Source organism: Chroicocephalus ridibundus, chromosome 1 (genome assembly GCF_963924245.1).
Source record: "Chroicocephalus ridibundus chromosome 1, bChrRid1.1, whole genome shotgun sequence".
Lineage (NCBI taxonomy): Eukaryota > Metazoa > Chordata > Aves > Charadriiformes > Laridae > Chroicocephalus > Chroicocephalus ridibundus.
Window position 1 is genome coordinate 183,706,194 of NC_086284.1, and position 16,743 is coordinate 183,722,936.

Here is a 16,743-nt window from a genome sequence, read left to right on the forward strand (position 1 = left end):
TATACGCCCCAGGGAGAAGACTGACTTCTCTCCTGTTCTCAGTTTTTCCCCGTTTCTGTGATGCCTGCCCACCCAACTGTCCCTCCTCTCCGAACAGACAGACTCTGCCTGCCCCTCCTCACCGCAGCAAAGGGGAAGAGACAGGCAATCTGTCACTGACAGCTTGTCTATGTGACAAAGCAGACGGGTACAGGCAGAGTGGAACTATTGTTTACGTTGTTCTGCGTGCAACGGGACCAGTGTAGCCAGGTTTGCTATAGATACACCTTCCTGTTCCCCTTCCCTATGGCAGTCGTCCCAGCTCCTAACCAGTATCCCTTCTGACATCCTTTTTAAAAAAACTTCCTTCTCTGCTGTAGCTCTTTTCCTCCCCTTTCCCCCTCTCTGTCTCCTCCTCTTCCTCCTTCCACACATCGTCTGAGATGGACAAGGGGCAGCTTTTGTTTCTGCTTGTACTAAGCGCACGTGCGCTGGCTTCTCTGTCTGGGCTGCCCGCTGGCCAGACATGCAGTGAGCTCACACTGCAGCTCTTCTCTACAGGCGCTGTTATTCTTAAGCCTTCACCTCTAACTGGCTACTAATTGCTGGGAAAATGGTAGTTATTTAACAATTTTGACACCTCTTTCCCTCTGTTACATTTGCTTGAAACCGGGCAGAAGTTACTGGGAGGGACATCTGAAGGGTGGTGCAGCTGAAATACACGCCAGTCAAACACACCTTTACGAAACCTGGCTAAAAAGAATTGATATAACAGAGATGCCTCAAATTTTTCATGGATATCTATTGTACTCAGAACTGTCAGAGTATACGTGATTAATATTTATAGCTAACGACTATTGTTCGGAAGTTTCACTGTGGAGAACACTGTGTTTTTCACATGCATGTTTTGCAGTAGTTATAAATCATTTAGACGTAACAGCTTTTAAATTCATATCAAAATACAGCCCACTGAATGGCAAATATCCCTTAGTTGAAATATTTAAAGACATACTTTTGATAAGTTTAGCTTTTGCAGACAAAAGATAAAGAGTCGCTAAAAATGCAACATTATATCAGAAAACAATATGTGCTGACTGAAATAGTTTCTCTTTTGCCTTTCCTGTGACTGGACAAATGAGGAGAGAACAAGGAAACAGCTGGTTAAACACAGATGAATCATAGTGAAAAAGCACACAGACAGAGATTAAAAAAGCCGTCTTTGCTACACACCACCGGGACCGAAATCCTCTTCTTTCAAATAAGACACAATTAGGAAAGGAAGAAGGCCTCCCGCATGAAACACCTGTAAAACTTATTCCTATGAAAGGCACGGTAATGCAACAGACGTACCGTCTTCACTGGTATGGGGCTCTGTACTTGCATCCTGGTCCACTTCCTCTAATGTACCATGTTCGCTGTATGGGCTGTCACTGAAGGGAAACAAAAGGTCGAGCAGAGGGAGAAACCACAGCATGAAAAGGATGCTTCAGTGGGCATTAAACCCCAGTCTTTCTTCCCCAGTCCACTGGGGATAACTGATGTCCTCCACACATACCCAAAATAAGTCCCGTCCCCCACCCTGAGATTATTTATTCTTACAATGTTGTAAAGCTATGTGCAACATAATTCTCATGACATGTTATGAATACACAATTACTGAAGAAGTCTACACACCTCCTTCAAACACCTTCAGTTACTAAGAAGTTCCCAGAACCTTTGAATCCTTTCCCTTATGAAAAGGGTGTGTGTGTTGCTCAGGGGAAAGGAGCAGGGGGAAGGTATGATAAGCTGAAATTTGTTGAGATGGTTCACAGTCAGAAAGCCGGTTTCTGGCTGTGCGCTCTGCATAGTACACCTGGAATTCTGGCTGTCTCTGGCTGAACACAAGGGTAGCTTCCTCCACAAAATGTTGTAGGGAATCTCATCATAATTGCCTTTGCTTCATGTTTCTTACAGCTAATGCTTTCCCATGTGAACCTGAATACTCTTCTCGTTTATCTTCATACTTCTATTGTGTGCAAAAGTCATTCTGTATCACGGGACTTATCCAGACAACCAGCCTAATGATTTTGTTAAGGAGATAGAAGGGTAATATTCTGACTTACCAGTAGTCATCTCCAGCCATGCATTTTTCATACACCGGGCCATCAAGTTCTTTAGCATCTGGAAAAATAGCCTCATGATGGATGATGATAGTTTTGATTATCTCATTCACGTGTGCCTGACAAGACACCTGGTCTTGTATGTCTGGAACAGGCATTAGGGTTGGCCCAAAACAAATAGCCAGGTTGTATGGATCCATCATGTTTTCATCGCTGTACTGTGAAAGGCTGTTATAACAGAAAAATCAAGAAAAATTGACTTTTCCACTGCGACTAACCTTATTCTGAAAACTGAAGAAACTTTATTTTCCATCACAACTTGGAGATTTCCTGTTCCCCTTGACACTTAATCCCACATAACGCAACAAATAAAAGAAGGGGATTTCATCAATAGGCTATACATGTTATAAAGTGAGTTTACAGCATATGTATGTATGTAGATGAATGTGTTCCTACGCTATTGTGTTTAGTGTACACTGACTTAATGGGCTAATGTAAAACGCATCAACTGCTGCTGCTTCTATCTCATCAGTGCTTATCCTTGGTGGCCCGAGTGGACTGGATCCAAAGTGGATCATGCTTATCATTTCTCATCAGACGCTGATGCATCTCTCCCATCAACTGGCTATATAACTTAGGCAGAGTGAGTTGTTTTCTGGAGGTTGGTAAGTTCCTGGATCTTGCAAAGGCTCCTGTGACTTCTGATTTCTGTTTTTACCATATAACCTAAAATCCCTGAGTGCCTTGCCTTCTGCCCATGAACTCCTGTAGGGGCTTCATTTTGGAAGCAACCAAACAAAAGGCTTTAATTGTTCTTATTAACCAACTTCTGCAAGGCCTCTTTTCCTCCAGAAAATTCAACATTACTAGTTTTCAATTTTTATTTTAAACGAGAAGTTGCTCTTTATTCCCTTGTTAAAAATCATTGGCATTTTTGGTCAAAATGCTGGCTTTTGAGTGGTTCTGTGCAAGGCCAGTCAAACAGAACCTGAAGCACTGGGATACTTCAGTGTTGTTCTGCACTCTGAAGCAGCATATGAATTAGTAAGTCTGGTTGTGTTTAAATACAGCATCATATTCCCTTTAGAAAGGGAATTTTAGAGAGTGTACACGTACAAACAATACAAATTGAAGAGGCAAATGACTTCTAAACGACTCCCTTCATAACTAGCTAGTAAAATTAATCATACTCTCCTCTTTCTTATGCTATGATTTGTTATCATATCCCGTGTGTTAATTGGAGACATCTTGTTCTACTGATTTATGAGGTGGTTCAGCCTGTATATGTGTACAAGAATGTGTAAAAAAGATTATCATCCTGAAACATGTGAACTTCTGCTGGTGGCTGGTAACATGTGGTGCTCCTCAGGGCTCAGTACTGTTCAACATCTTCATGAATGGCCTAGACAACAGGATGGGGTGCACACAGCCAGCTTACAGATGATGCCACACTGTGGGGGACAGCAGATATGCTAAAGGGCAGGGTTACCATTTAGAAGGACCTTGACAAGACGGAGGAATGGATGAACAGGGATTTCATCAAGTTTAACAAGAATGAATGCAAAGTCCTGCCAGTGGGATGAAATAATCCCATGTATTATTACAGTCTGGAGCTGACTGTTAGATATCACCTCCCAAGGAAAAGCACTGGGAAAAGCATTTCTTGGGCAAGAAATTGGATGTAATTCAGCAGTGCGTCTTCCAGAGATGAAGGCTAGTTACATACGTGTCTGTATTAGGAAAAGCAAAGCCAGCAGGTCAAGGGGATTGATTATTCCCCTTCCACTTGATGCTCATGAAGTCAAGACAAAGCCTTGAGCAACTTTATTTAACTTTTGAAGCTTTGAGCAGGTCGCTAGACGAGATGACGTCAAGCCATGAGGTCTGATGACCTCATGTGGCCAAGCAGGCCTAACTGCATGTGCAAAAAGCAGACCTGTATTTGCAGAAAGTCAAACTATGGGAATGTTTTGCACCAGGAGCAGTTTGCAGGCATATGAGATTTAGCCTGCTTTCTGAATTGCATTCCTGTGGAGAGCGCAGATGTAGCTAACATGACCATGTAACCGGTACAATGTCACACAACTCTGGCCAATCTGTATGTCTAAGTAGAGGAGAAGCTGCGATATAAGCCTATGAGATATTTACACAGTGTGTCTATAGAGGGATGAATGTATGTTTTCAATGAATGGTTATTTTCCTAAAAGTTTAGATCTCTGCCTCTCTTTTAAATATTGCTTGAAAGTGGTTCAGAAATTACTAGAAGAAAGGAAATGGGAACAGCTGTGAATACAGGTACGCTCATAATCTGGCTGCAAGGACCCTGTTTCTATAGGAACAGACAGGATGGATGAAATGGGGAAGGTCACGAAGACAGAATGAATCAGCAGAGGGCAAATTTAGAAAAAAAAAAGAGGAAAAGGGCACTACGAAAACGGATATAACAGGAAACAGACAATATGGCAGCAGAAAGAGAAAAGCTAGAATCAGGGCAAAGTGCACAAGCAGCAAAATTTGCAGTGAAAATACTGGGGTCAGCAAAACTGGAGAGGGCTGTGAAGGACTAGAAGGAGAAACACAGCGCAATTGCCCAAGCTGTCTTTTATTTTCTCTTTGAGAATGAAGAATTTTTTCCGGGATGATAAAGACACGAACACCCCTTTCCCTTTCTCACACAACCCTCCTTGCAGCAGCTGCCCGTGTTTTGCAATGTGAGAACCAAGCTACTTTATATCAAAAGCATACACAGGGGATGTATGTTCTCTACACTGGTAGCCCTATTACCAGAAAATAGAAACAGCAACACGGTGTCTCACCCTGGCAGTGCCTAGCATCAAATAGGTAGCCTGTGCTGCTTGAATATACTGTTTATTTTTCCCATCAGGAGATTAAAATCAGCTTGAGATAAGGAAAAAAAAATATTCTACTTTTAAATTACCTAAATTATTTTTAATGTGGTTACAGTTTGTTATTTTTCTTATCAGCTTATTTTGTTATCAGCTTTAATGCTGTATCCTGCGCTCCCCATTTCAAACACCACTTTAATCTGTCTTACTGCAACCTTGCTCAGTTTTGCACAACTGGAATTTTAGTTTGGATGGAAACTGGTGTTTTCCTTCTATTTTCATTGCCAATTAGAAGATAATATTTTGTGTTACGTGGAGCTTAAATATAAATTCTACACAGAATATGAGTAAACCCAAAGAACTTCAGTACCAGCAGAGGAAGGCAGATAAAGATACAGTATCTTGGGGAATGATAAAGCACTTACTGGTTGAGGAAGGCGAAGAGGTATCTCATCACTATAAGGACCGACCTGGGCAAAGTAAGGAGGAGTTTGCGGATGTGAAGAGCCCTCTCATAGAGATTGTCTATTCCTGCAAACAGAAGAAAGTATTTTAAGTTCCCTTTCATATGGTGGTCTAAAATAGCATTCAGTCAGTTTACTCAATTTACTTTGACTCTTTACCATCACATGTCCCTAAAAAAAATCTTCTCACTTTGGCCTATTAGAAAAATAAGATGTAAAAGTCCTTCTCCCTCTCATTAAAACCACACAGTTTAAAAGTAACATCTTTAAATATAAGAAGTCATAAATCTGCCTACGTCACAGCCAGTGCCACTTGCCGAGCTAGACAGCTCACAAAACCACAATATCCATATATAAATCCAAGGCACCCAGGAGAGACGTTTGCCATCAGTTTCAAATACAGATTCATTCTCTTTATTTGAATGTTCATATCAGATATAATATTCCAATTGCTGAGCTTCTCTAATGAGTTTTCTTAATCAAATGTCCAGCTATGACCCTCTTAATGGCAAAGTAGGAGAAAGGCCTTATGTTTTACAGCGTGTAAGCAACAAACACAAAGATCACATCTATTTTCCCAAAATTCATCTGAAGCAGCAAAACAAGGTCAGCTTAATAAAAGCATCAGTTCTTAATGTCTTATAACAAGGATGTATTATCTTCTATGTTGGTCAGAAAGATTATGCGGCTCCAAGTGGTGTAGTGATGGGATAAAAGGATAAATTGTTTTTCAAAATAAGTAACATCTCAATTTTTTACTCCATGTGTTTTCTGTGTAAATGACACTGTTAGAAACAACCTAAAATTTCAGTAATGCTTTTTACATCAGCCTAGAAAAAAATGCTGCAATTTACACCATCTAGGGGGAATCTTATCAGACTACAGAAATACTGTCCAGTGGCACTGAAATGGATATTCAAAAATTTGGAAAAGAGAAACAGGAACTGATTCCAATAGCTGAAAAGCCATTTGTACCACAAAATGGGATATTTAACAGCGCGTGTTTAAAGTAATTACTTACATAAAAGCATGGTAACTGTAAACAGAATTCCTGGTGTTTATTCCTGCTCTTTGGTATGGCTGTTTCTACCAATCAGCATTTACTTGTAGATGCAAAATGTGTGCTGACTTAGGTTTCTTAGAAGAACAACCAGTATCCAGTAATCAGTATTTTGGTACCAAGACCTAAGCATAAGCAGAGCATGATGGCAGCGAGACTTCTGTTTACCACACAGACGTGCTGTACTTCATTAGGAAATGCCAGTGTGGTAAACTAAGGGGGAAAACCTGTTCCCACACCTGCATTTAGAGGAGATGCCACTGTCTCAACAGCACTAGCGTGACGAGGAAATGAAGATTTTGGGATGGGGTGAGGCTTGGCCCCGTGGGAGTTTCTGCAGAAGGAGAACAGCCCACCACTGCTTGCACGAAGGAAGCCCACTTGGATTGTGGTATTTACTGTGGGAGCAGCAAAGTGAAACTCCTGTGCGAGGTAAAATCCTGTTCCCTAGCAGAGTGGCTGAAGGCTGGAGCGGTGTCCCTGATAAGATGCCACAGAGATGGTGGCGAAAAAGACTGCTGACAAGTTGTATAATTTATAACCTAATGAGTCACACTGAACCCAAACGTTAGCTGAAGACCAGTTCAAGCCATTACACTTTCTCTAATGGAGTATGGGACTTGAAATTTATTTTTATGTTTCTGTTAAACCTGGACTGCATGAATCAAGAAGTATTCCTGGTTACTGGTTAAGAAATGGGAGTGCATGGCAGGGATGTGCTACGCCTGGGAACTCCTCACACAGTGAGGATCTGCAGGGCAACCACACTTCTCCTCTCCCTTTCCAGTGCATACCATACCTTGGAGATGCCAATGCATCTGCAAGACCCTCACTTCTGCACTGCAGTGCCACACTGCTGTTCTGCACAGCCCACAGACACCAGTTTCACCACAAGGCCTTTCTCCACCTGCCTAAACTAAGCAACGCTCCAAAACTAAGTGGAAGGAGCCTGATCATATCTTCAGTTCCCCAAATTCCAACAAAGGCAGCTACTGTTAAAGCCAGCAGCACCTTGTGAGTCTCCAGCTCAGCCGACCTTCTCCCTGAGAAGCTTGTCTCCGAGCCTCTGTACACAGAGTTGTAGGTAGGTCTGGGTGGTTTTGAGCCTGCGTGCATGTGTGCACGTGGATTTTCTATGGAGTGGGGCTGAGGGAGGAAGGTCCAAATGTGCTTTGGTTACATCTTTCAACACTCCCGCCTCAGCAGCGCTGCTGTGCAGTGCTGTGGCACAGCTCCTCTCCAGCTTTTCTGCCCTGCGTGCCGGATATGGGAAGCTGGAGGGAAGTTGTGATGCAGCACCAAGACCTGTCTGCTGCATTAAAGCCTTTCCTGGCTAATGCCTTGTGCTGCAGACCTGCCTCTTCCAGCCAGTTCTGGAGACCAGCCCTGGACCAAGTCCAGTCATCGCCAAACGCAAATCAGACCCGAGAAATGCACTGGCCAGGCTCCAGGTGGGTCCAGCAGCTCCTTCCAGCAGTGTGCTGCCTATCCGGGTGCAATAGCTCTGTCTAAACTGGTGAGCTAAACCAAGATGGGGCACAGTCTTGAACACTGGCAGGCAGCTATCCCAGGGTAGTTATCACACTCTCCAATGTGTCTGTCATCTGTGCCAACTACAACTCTTCCAAGCAGTTCCTAGACATGGTTCACAGGATGCATGAGCCAGGAACTGGTCCCAGTAGGTGGCACGGACAAGACAGAGTAGGTACAGAGGGTCTGGCTGTATGGCCATGTATTGAGCTATCCCAGCTGCCCTGCTAGGAGTGTGATCAGTACTAAGTTCTAGCAAGTCGCCTCTGTACTGAAGCAGTTACAAGCTATACATGCTGGACTGAGGTGTGTGTATTTCCAATACCTTCCTGGTAACCCAGTCCCAGTTTCCATGAAAGCCCCTTTATTGAAAATCCAAACTACTGCCAAGTGGTAAATTGGTGTGCTTTCCACGTAACTTCAAAAGGCTTGTTTTATTTTCTCAGCACTGATTTGGTTTAAAGGAGATAGGTAATAATGTTATGTATTTACGTGCTGCTTTTAAATGAGGAGCCAAATTTCATAGTTGCTTCTGTGTATGCAGCGCGTGAGTGTTTGGGTATGTAGGAAAGAAGGAATGAATACAGAGTGATCTTTCTGCATCCAGACAGAAAGAATTTACAGCTCTGCTGCTTCCCATGCAGAGTGAAGAGAAATCATTGCTTTGCCTCCACCGGATTTTCTGAAGGGAGCCTTGGGGCAGAACTGCCATCCAGGCTGCAACCTGGCTGCTGCGAGGAAGCACTGGCAACCCCAACGCTGCAGAAAGCTGGTTGTGTCTCCCTCTCACAGCACTTCTGTCAGAGACCCTCCTTTCATTACTCTGATTCTCAAGAACTGTCATTAGCCCGACCTCAGCGCCCGGTGAGGTATTACCTGTTTCTCAGCTAAGAAAACTGAAGTACTGATATTACATGGCTTGTCCTAATAATGCAATTAGCCGCCAAGCAGCAACAGATATCAGGGGATTTGAAAACTGGATCATTACTCTAATGATATGATGAGAGTCACATCCCTGAACACAAGCAACAGGACAAGCCTCTGGCAAGGCCAAACACACTGAAAACGAACGTGTTTTATCTGACTGTGGAGCAAGGGAGGGAAGGGAAAACCTGTGTGAAGGACACATGAATATCAACCACAAATCAAGACGACCATCAGGTAAATATCACAAATAGAAATGGTTATTATTTTCTAGTTCCCTGTTCTCAGAGCAGAGCAAAACTTTTGGAGCTCTGGTTTGACACACCTGCCTTCCAGACCCATCTCAGCCACAGGGGTCAAACCCACAAGCAGGAGAGCTTCCTGCCAGCCAGACGAGAAGGTGTTTGGTGTGGGAACACTGTGTTCCTGTCCAAGTGGAGCTATGGCACAGCCAGGAGCACAGGAGATATTTGTGGGGTGAAACAAGAGAAGGGGAAGAGGCCAGCTTCTGGGGCTTCATGACTATAGCGCTCTGTGGAAGAGTTGGGCACTATGCCCAGAACTATTAATGTATTTTTATCAGACAATAATGGAGCAAAGCACCCTAATAATGTAAGGAGCTTGGTTTTCTGTGTATCCATAAAATTATCTAGCATCTAAGCATCAGAGGTGTTTAGAATCTAAGGAGCTTCCACCAGCTCCTACAAAAAAAAGAAAAACAGAGAGCCTGGAGGACTCTCCAGATATCACTTAAGTTAAAGTCTCACACTTTGACTTCACCTTAGTCACCTCTGAGAGATGTCTGTCTAACCTGTTCATAAAATCCTCCGAAGAGGCAGATCACAACCTCCACAAGAAAATTTGTTGAGAGCAATGTTGCATTGCTCTTGGAAAACATTTGTTTATTGATCTCTCACAGACTTCCTCTGCAAACGCTCCTTGTCCTTGAACTGGATGGATGAATCCAGCTGAGACTAATGTCATTGCATAAATGAAAGAATTACTTATCAGCTACCTGCCTCTTTGTCAGCCACGGGCTAAGGACCAGTTCTCAATAGCATGAGATAGGCATAAATCCTAACTACTCAAGCCTTAAAAGGTATGATCTTCATCCTTCAAGAACACTGGAACCTGCTCTGGAGAGGTGGTGTCACCTTTGCGTACTGCAGAGACACACAGAATAAATGAATGTCCACTTTTCTCTTCCATGAGAAGTAACATATTTTAACCACCTGGTGACTCACAATGAGGTTTTTGCAAAGGCAGACTCTAAAGTGAAACAGATCAGAAGTGAACAATCTGCCTCAGAAAAGTAAAGAAAACCTGAGAGGGGAGAGGACATAATTACTAACACAAGCCCACAAAAAAAAACCAAAACCCAAACCTAAATTATAAATGAAGACAGGGATACATTCATCCTAAATAACATTGAGAAAATGTAAATTGAAGTTTAATTAAGCAATAATCCTGAAGTAGTGGAGCATGTAAAAGGCAATAAATATTCAAATATATAAATGCAGTGCTTTGGTGATGGAGAACAAAAGACCTTTGCAAGACAGCAGTTGCTGGTGGTTCCGAAATATTTTGGGCCAACCGGACAGCTACATGCCTTTATCACTCTGGTTTAGTTTAAAAATGCTACAAAAGCACTGTACTTTTCCTGGCTGTGGTTCTACACAAGGTTTCTCCTGCACTGGTGGAGAGATATGGTTATCCAACGAGGAGAAGACTCCACTTGGGAGCAGTCAGAGTTCAGAAACATGAGTTCTGTATTCATAGAATCATAGAGTGGTTTGGGTTGGAAGGGACCTTACAGATCATCTAGTTCCAACCCCCTGCCGTGGTCAGGGACACCTCCCACTAGACCAGGTTGCTCAAAGCCCCATCCACCCTAGTTGTGTCTTGTTCTACAATGCTCTGGTAACAGGCAGCCTCCATGGGCCATTCTCAGACGTAAAAAAAATGCAAACATTTTGGAAAGGGAAGATATTATTGAACAGAACATGTGGAAGGAGAAACCTAGTGTCAGCAATGAATGAATTGCGCTACACTAACAGCCGCTGCTGTGCAAGCTAAGCATATTTCACCGGCAAGGGTAGCACAAAGGAGGAAGAAGAACGCGAACAATAGTAACGTAAGCTATCCCTCTCCTTTAGGACCACTGCTTTGAAGGATAAAATCCAATGTGGTATCTCTGTGTGGGGGTCACTCACTACTTCCACTTGGAGTGGCGCCTACTAGTAACAGAGTGAATGCCTAATGCGTGTTTTACACACCCGCTGAACGTCAAATGGGATTGAGTTACACTTGCAGATGTAATTTTTATGGTCAATTTGCAGCTGACAAGTAATCTACATGAATATGTATTAGTGCTGAACTTAACAATTTGTGCGTCCTTCCACTTTGGTAGATGGGTGCAATCCAACTCAAAGATACGTGTACATTAACTCAGCAGTGCCACTTACAGCTCGTTCACATCTATTTAAGAAGGCACTACAGGAGGACAAACACAACAGTCTCCACTGCCACTTAGGGAAAGAAACAGGTGTCATTTTATTGAAACTTTTTCAGGAAGAGTTGACAATTCAGAATATAGGTTTTTTACTTTTTAAGTAATGGGCAATAGTCTGGAAAAGCAATAACATAATTTCCTTCCATAACATTTATGCCTGTGGGTAAACAGGCACTGCTGGCAGCAAGGGACTGAAATGATGAAAATCGGAAGGAAAAAAGATGTAAGTCTTCATCCATCCTGGCATCTTAGTATGTCAAATTTAAGGCAAGGGAGATGAAACAAAGAAGAATTATAATGGCCTGAGCAGAAGCTAAGCGGTCGGGGTAGCTGAGATGTGTCTGCTACTGCGCTGCACAGCTATGTGTGTAAAAGTGAACTGTAATTCACGTGTATAAGAACTCACAGCAGGAGAGGAACTGCAGTCCCCCGGCAGCGAAGGTGGATTATGGCCAGCCCTAAGCATGGCTTCAGTACCCTCTGCCTCCATGTAACTCCTGTCACAAATATTTCGCTTGTGTTTGGCCCAATCCGTTTCTAGAAAGGGGCAAAAAAGAAGTGTAGAGCAACACTTCCCCCCCCCCCCCCTTATTCTATCCTCTGGATTGCTGAGTGCTGCTGGGAGCAACAGTAGCCGCTCCTCTTGCTGAGAATGCAGATTTATGGCCCATAATCAGATGGATTCTTTACGTTCTGTCCTACCTTTCATGCTTGCTCTGGAGAAGTCATAACTTGGCCCAGATTTTATCTAAACCAGTTCATAAGCCCAAACAGCACAACGTTGTTCTCATGAGTCTAATTAATACAAATTGCCCTAAAAGTCACAGTCATTTTGCACTGTTTCCACTGTATTTGCAAAAGGGAAAGCATTAAATCACAACGCTCTATTTCATTTGGAAATATATGCATAAATGCAAAGGAATTCCTCAGTGGCTGTTCTGAGGAAAGGTTCATTTTGCAGCTGTAGCCTCAATTATGCTTGACATCCATAACTAAGTACTTCAGTTTCAAGGGGTTTTTCACTGGCAACATTACATTTCCATATAAAATGTGTGACATTCTGCCCTTTTACAGTTTTATGTGAACATCAACTTTATGAATTTGCTTTCTCCCTCCCCTCTTTTACAACAATTTCTGCCAACGATTAAAAAAACCACAGTGACATATATCTTGAAAAACTATTTGAAAATAACTTAATGTTTGTTCCTTTCCTCACTGTTTATCAGACAGTGAATGCTATACGAATTAAGAGTATTTAAACCCTCTTAATTAAAAATGTGAAAGCTTTCTGGACTTTACATATCAACTGTGATCTAAAGAAGTTACAGTAACGTGTGTGTTCTCACAGAGGAAAGGGAGTCTGACCCTGCTCCCATTAACATGAAGACCAACATACTCAATACGTGAGGCCACATGAGCACAGAAAAAGAAACTAATGGAACTACGACAGGTTCAAAGTCTAAAGTGGGAAAAAATCTTGCTTAGACTGCCTTTTTGCAAGATATACAAAGTGTTAAGGTTAAAATGTAGCAATGGAAGGGTCTTTGAGACAGTTAGTTTTTGATAGTATGTGCCACATAGGTGCTATTTAAACTAAACCGTGACAGGTAGTATATTCTGAAAGGCTTGTTGTTTTTTTTTTTAAATAAAAACACAACATCTTATTCCCTGCAAGCCATCTTATCCCAGGAAGTAGTGGACCACTTAACGAAGCGCGTAGACTAGGTACACAGCTGTAAAAACACTCCACCTCAGGCTTCTGAGACAATCAGAAGATGCAGACACATCGTTCCCAGCATGTGGTTCTGGGGCTGGCTGTGGGTGCAAGGCACAAGAGCTGTTTCTTTCTCTCCTCACACTGCATTCAAACCCCCCACTGCGACAACACAAAGTAAACCCACCCCAATGTGCTCAAAGATAAAAGCCCTTTTGTCCTGGCGTGTTCCAAACTTACCTCTCCTCCCTCCACTGAAGGAAGGCATCGACATGCCATTTCAGAGTGCCCTAAAGATAACCTTGTGGAAACCAAACCAAACAACAACAAAATCCTCCTCCCCTGGCTGCCTCCAAAACCTGCCAGGAACAGATCTGAGACGCTTACAACACATTATCAGGCAGAAAACCCAATGCTTTCTTCTGTAACAGCAACCGCAGAAGCCAAATCTAGCAAAACTACTCAGTCATTACACCTCATTTTGACAAGCTGTCGTAGAGATGATAATCCAGACTTATGACAGCCTCAGAGAACAGCTAGTCTAAACCAGGATCAGATGGCAACACCTCTTTCCCAGTAACTGTCCCATTTAAAAATGTGGCTGGGAAAAGCAGTGACTTTGTTCCAGGCTATTGACTCCTACTGATTTCAGCTCTGCTGGATGATACTATTATTTAAAAAACCCAGGTTGTCAATTCTTTCCCAAGAAAATAATCCACTGCCTGCTTTGAACACGCACAGTTGGACATCCTCTGAGGAAACTGAGGCCTAAGGCTAGGGATCTAGTATTCACTGCCATTTTTCTTGATGTTCTTATTAACAGAAAACTATTTTGGGATAACTGAATTGGATCCCCCTCAGAGAGTGATGCTGTGAGAGGTTGGTGACTCTCTCCCGCCTGTGCAGGTGCCGCGTACACATACTCAGTCCATTGAACTTCTGCCCCTTTTTACAAATTGCCTATCCTGCCTTCAAAAGCTTCAACGGTGAACGGAAACTTTTTGAAATCACCCAGGTTCCTCTTCTTGGAACACAGAAGAACATTGGTTGCTTTGGGCGAATATTTTTTGCATCTCCTAAGCACTCACGTGTTATCATCTCTGTAAGCCACAACCTCGTTCTTGATATTTTACAACTCTATTCAAAGCTCTTTAACACAGCTGAGTGCAATACCATCTCCACATATAAGAACCACCATTTCTATTTTTCTTTATGCTTAGTCAAAATAATAAAGTCGTAAAGAGATCCAATGGGCAGAATCTGACAGCAGAAATTTTGAAAAGGAAATCTGGTACAAATGTTTAACGATGGAAGTGATTAATCATTTGAACAGCTTATCCAAGAATGTGGTAGATTTTCTGTCAACTGAAGCCATTAAATCAATAAATTTTTCCAGCAGACATGCTTTAATTCATCCAGAAGTTATGGAAATCAGCACAGGTTTATTAGGTAAAGTTCCATCATCCCTGTCATGCAGAAAATCACTCAGTCAAAATGACCCCTTTTTAGATTTCAATTTCTATGACTCGCAGACATTTTCTGGGCTGTGGCGCTGCAGTTAGCTAAAGCTGAACTCAGGCAGAACCAAGATTATGCTTCCTAAAGAGACCTTGTCCCCCTCGGCATCCCCCTTGGTTGGGATCAGACTGTTAAACTGCGGCTTTGAGGTCCTGCAGGACTCCTCAGTACCACCGAGTCCGTAAATAGCAACAGCTGCAGAAAATCCCGCAAAAAACCCAAACCAAAATATTGCTCACTGATCTGGTCACAGGGATCCAGGTATCCGTAGCCTGCAGGCTGAATTACTGCAATCCTCCCTATCTGGGAAGGAAACCACACAAGTTGGGCTCCCCCGGCCGGGAGCAGAAAAGCCCATCTGCTGGCCAGCCCAGGACACTGCGTACACATCCATCTGCGGTCCTGACTGCTGGGCTCAGACCCTTTTGCCAAAATAACACGGTTTGGAGAGATCCTGCCCTAATTAATAACCCCAAAGGACTGGCCCTCGTTACCTGTGAAACTGCCTCTCTCTCCACTCATCTAAAGCAGGCGAGTTACAAAGGAAGGGTTGAAAGGAGGAAATTCTCCCACAAAGCTAGCACCTCTGACCGCTTCTAATGGACCCACAGGGAACAGTAAGCCTACTGATGGTTGGCTTGGCCTCACCTCTCCTCAACATCTGCAGGGATCTGGGAACTAGAAGGGGTTTTCTGCGTGCCAGAGCAATTCACTCATCCACTGAGAACTTCCTAAATTACTACAACCTCTCTGTGTCTGGCTATGAACACCAGCAGTGCACAGATGCACACAACGCTCCTCCTGGGCATCCCATTACAGCGTGGTCATGCTTTTGTGTTGGAAGGCAGACTGAGCGCTTCTGCAGACAACCAGGACTCATCTGCTCCCCTCCATTCCTGCACTGAAGGGTTTTCCTGGTTGGATCGGGGGTTTTAAGCTGAGCACAATAAAGGTCAAGAACCACACGATATCGAGCAGTTGGTTACTTATTCACCAGTGCCGACTCCAAGCTGCGGGGCATGAAAACCTTTGTGGAAAGTATCATACTCTGTTTGCACAGTCATGACTTCATCCTCTTCTGTCTGCCCCAGTGCACAGAGGAAAATAATAATGCATTTAAATTTAACTACCTCTTGTATACAGGAAGATATTCTTCCTGCCCTATTAAACAGAGAGTTGTAGTGTACATTAATCCCACTGGAAAAAAGGAACAACCACAGCTGCAAGTATGACTAATAACTGACCCAGACTGTTACAGATGGCAAACAAATTGTCTCAGGAAAATCTGTGAAGTTAGCTCTTTTTTTCAGGCTGCTACTGTATATATGAAAATAAAATTCTATTGAGAAAGAAATAGAGATTTCTACTTACTGATACAAGAAATAAGATCATTAAATCTTTCCTTAGGAAAGACAGGATTTTCCAGCCCTCGGAAATAGAGCTTCAGTACTCCAGCAACTGAGTTAATGTCATGGTTACTTTGGTCATCTGCCAAAGGATTTTCACCTTAAAAAGTAAATAAAGTGAATGAAACACACATGCAGGAGCATTCTTGCATGCAACATTTTTAGAAGTGAGTGACATTTTGGGGGTTTTTTGTTTTTAGTGTGTGGGAGGTGGCAATGCAAGCATTCAAGTAAGATAATAAACACCGATTTAGAAATCCCAGGCTATGGCTAAACTAAAAAGCACAGCCTAAATGAAGCTTCCTTTAAATTACATCACCTAGCGATCTCTTAGGTCCTGAACTTCCAACTAAGTACTTATGGACGTGCTATGATTCACAGATAGTAAAATAAAAAAGCCAAATGTTCTTATTGGATAGGGTTTCTCAGACTGTTCCTTGGGAGCTTACATAAAGCAAATATAGATAGACAATTATTTGAAATGGAAATCTGTCCTCATTCTGAAAAACTAAAACATTCAGAAACATGTGCAATCATTTTGTGAAAACACTGTATGTGAATTGAAACCCTAAAGGCCATGACTGAATATGTGCAATTTTAAAGACTTAATCTTTATTTTGAAACACTTTAAAATGTGTGTATCTTCCAGAGTAACACTAATTAGGAGAAGCAGCAATAAGGCAGATTT

General features: G+C 42.7%; 1 protein-coding gene across 2 annotated transcripts in view; it reads right to left on the minus strand.

The window, feature by feature from the left end:
• The window catches only part of SRGAP1 (SLIT-ROBO Rho GTPase activating protein 1), a 149,324-nt gene that overhangs the window by 12,405 nt on the left and 120,176 nt on the right, over positions 1-16,743 (minus strand). For both annotated transcript variants that reach the window (XM_063323055.1, XM_063323054.1), the window contains exons 15-18: positions 16,021-16,155; positions 5,353-5,458; positions 2,085-2,309; positions 1,330-1,409 (exon numbers count right to left, since the gene is read on the minus strand). In XM_063323055.1, the coding sequence (XP_063179125.1) occupies positions 1,330-1,409; positions 2,085-2,309; positions 5,353-5,458; positions 16,021-16,155 (546 nt within the window). The remainder of the gene's footprint in view (positions 1-1,329; positions 1,410-2,084; positions 2,310-5,352; positions 5,459-16,020; positions 16,156-16,743) is intronic.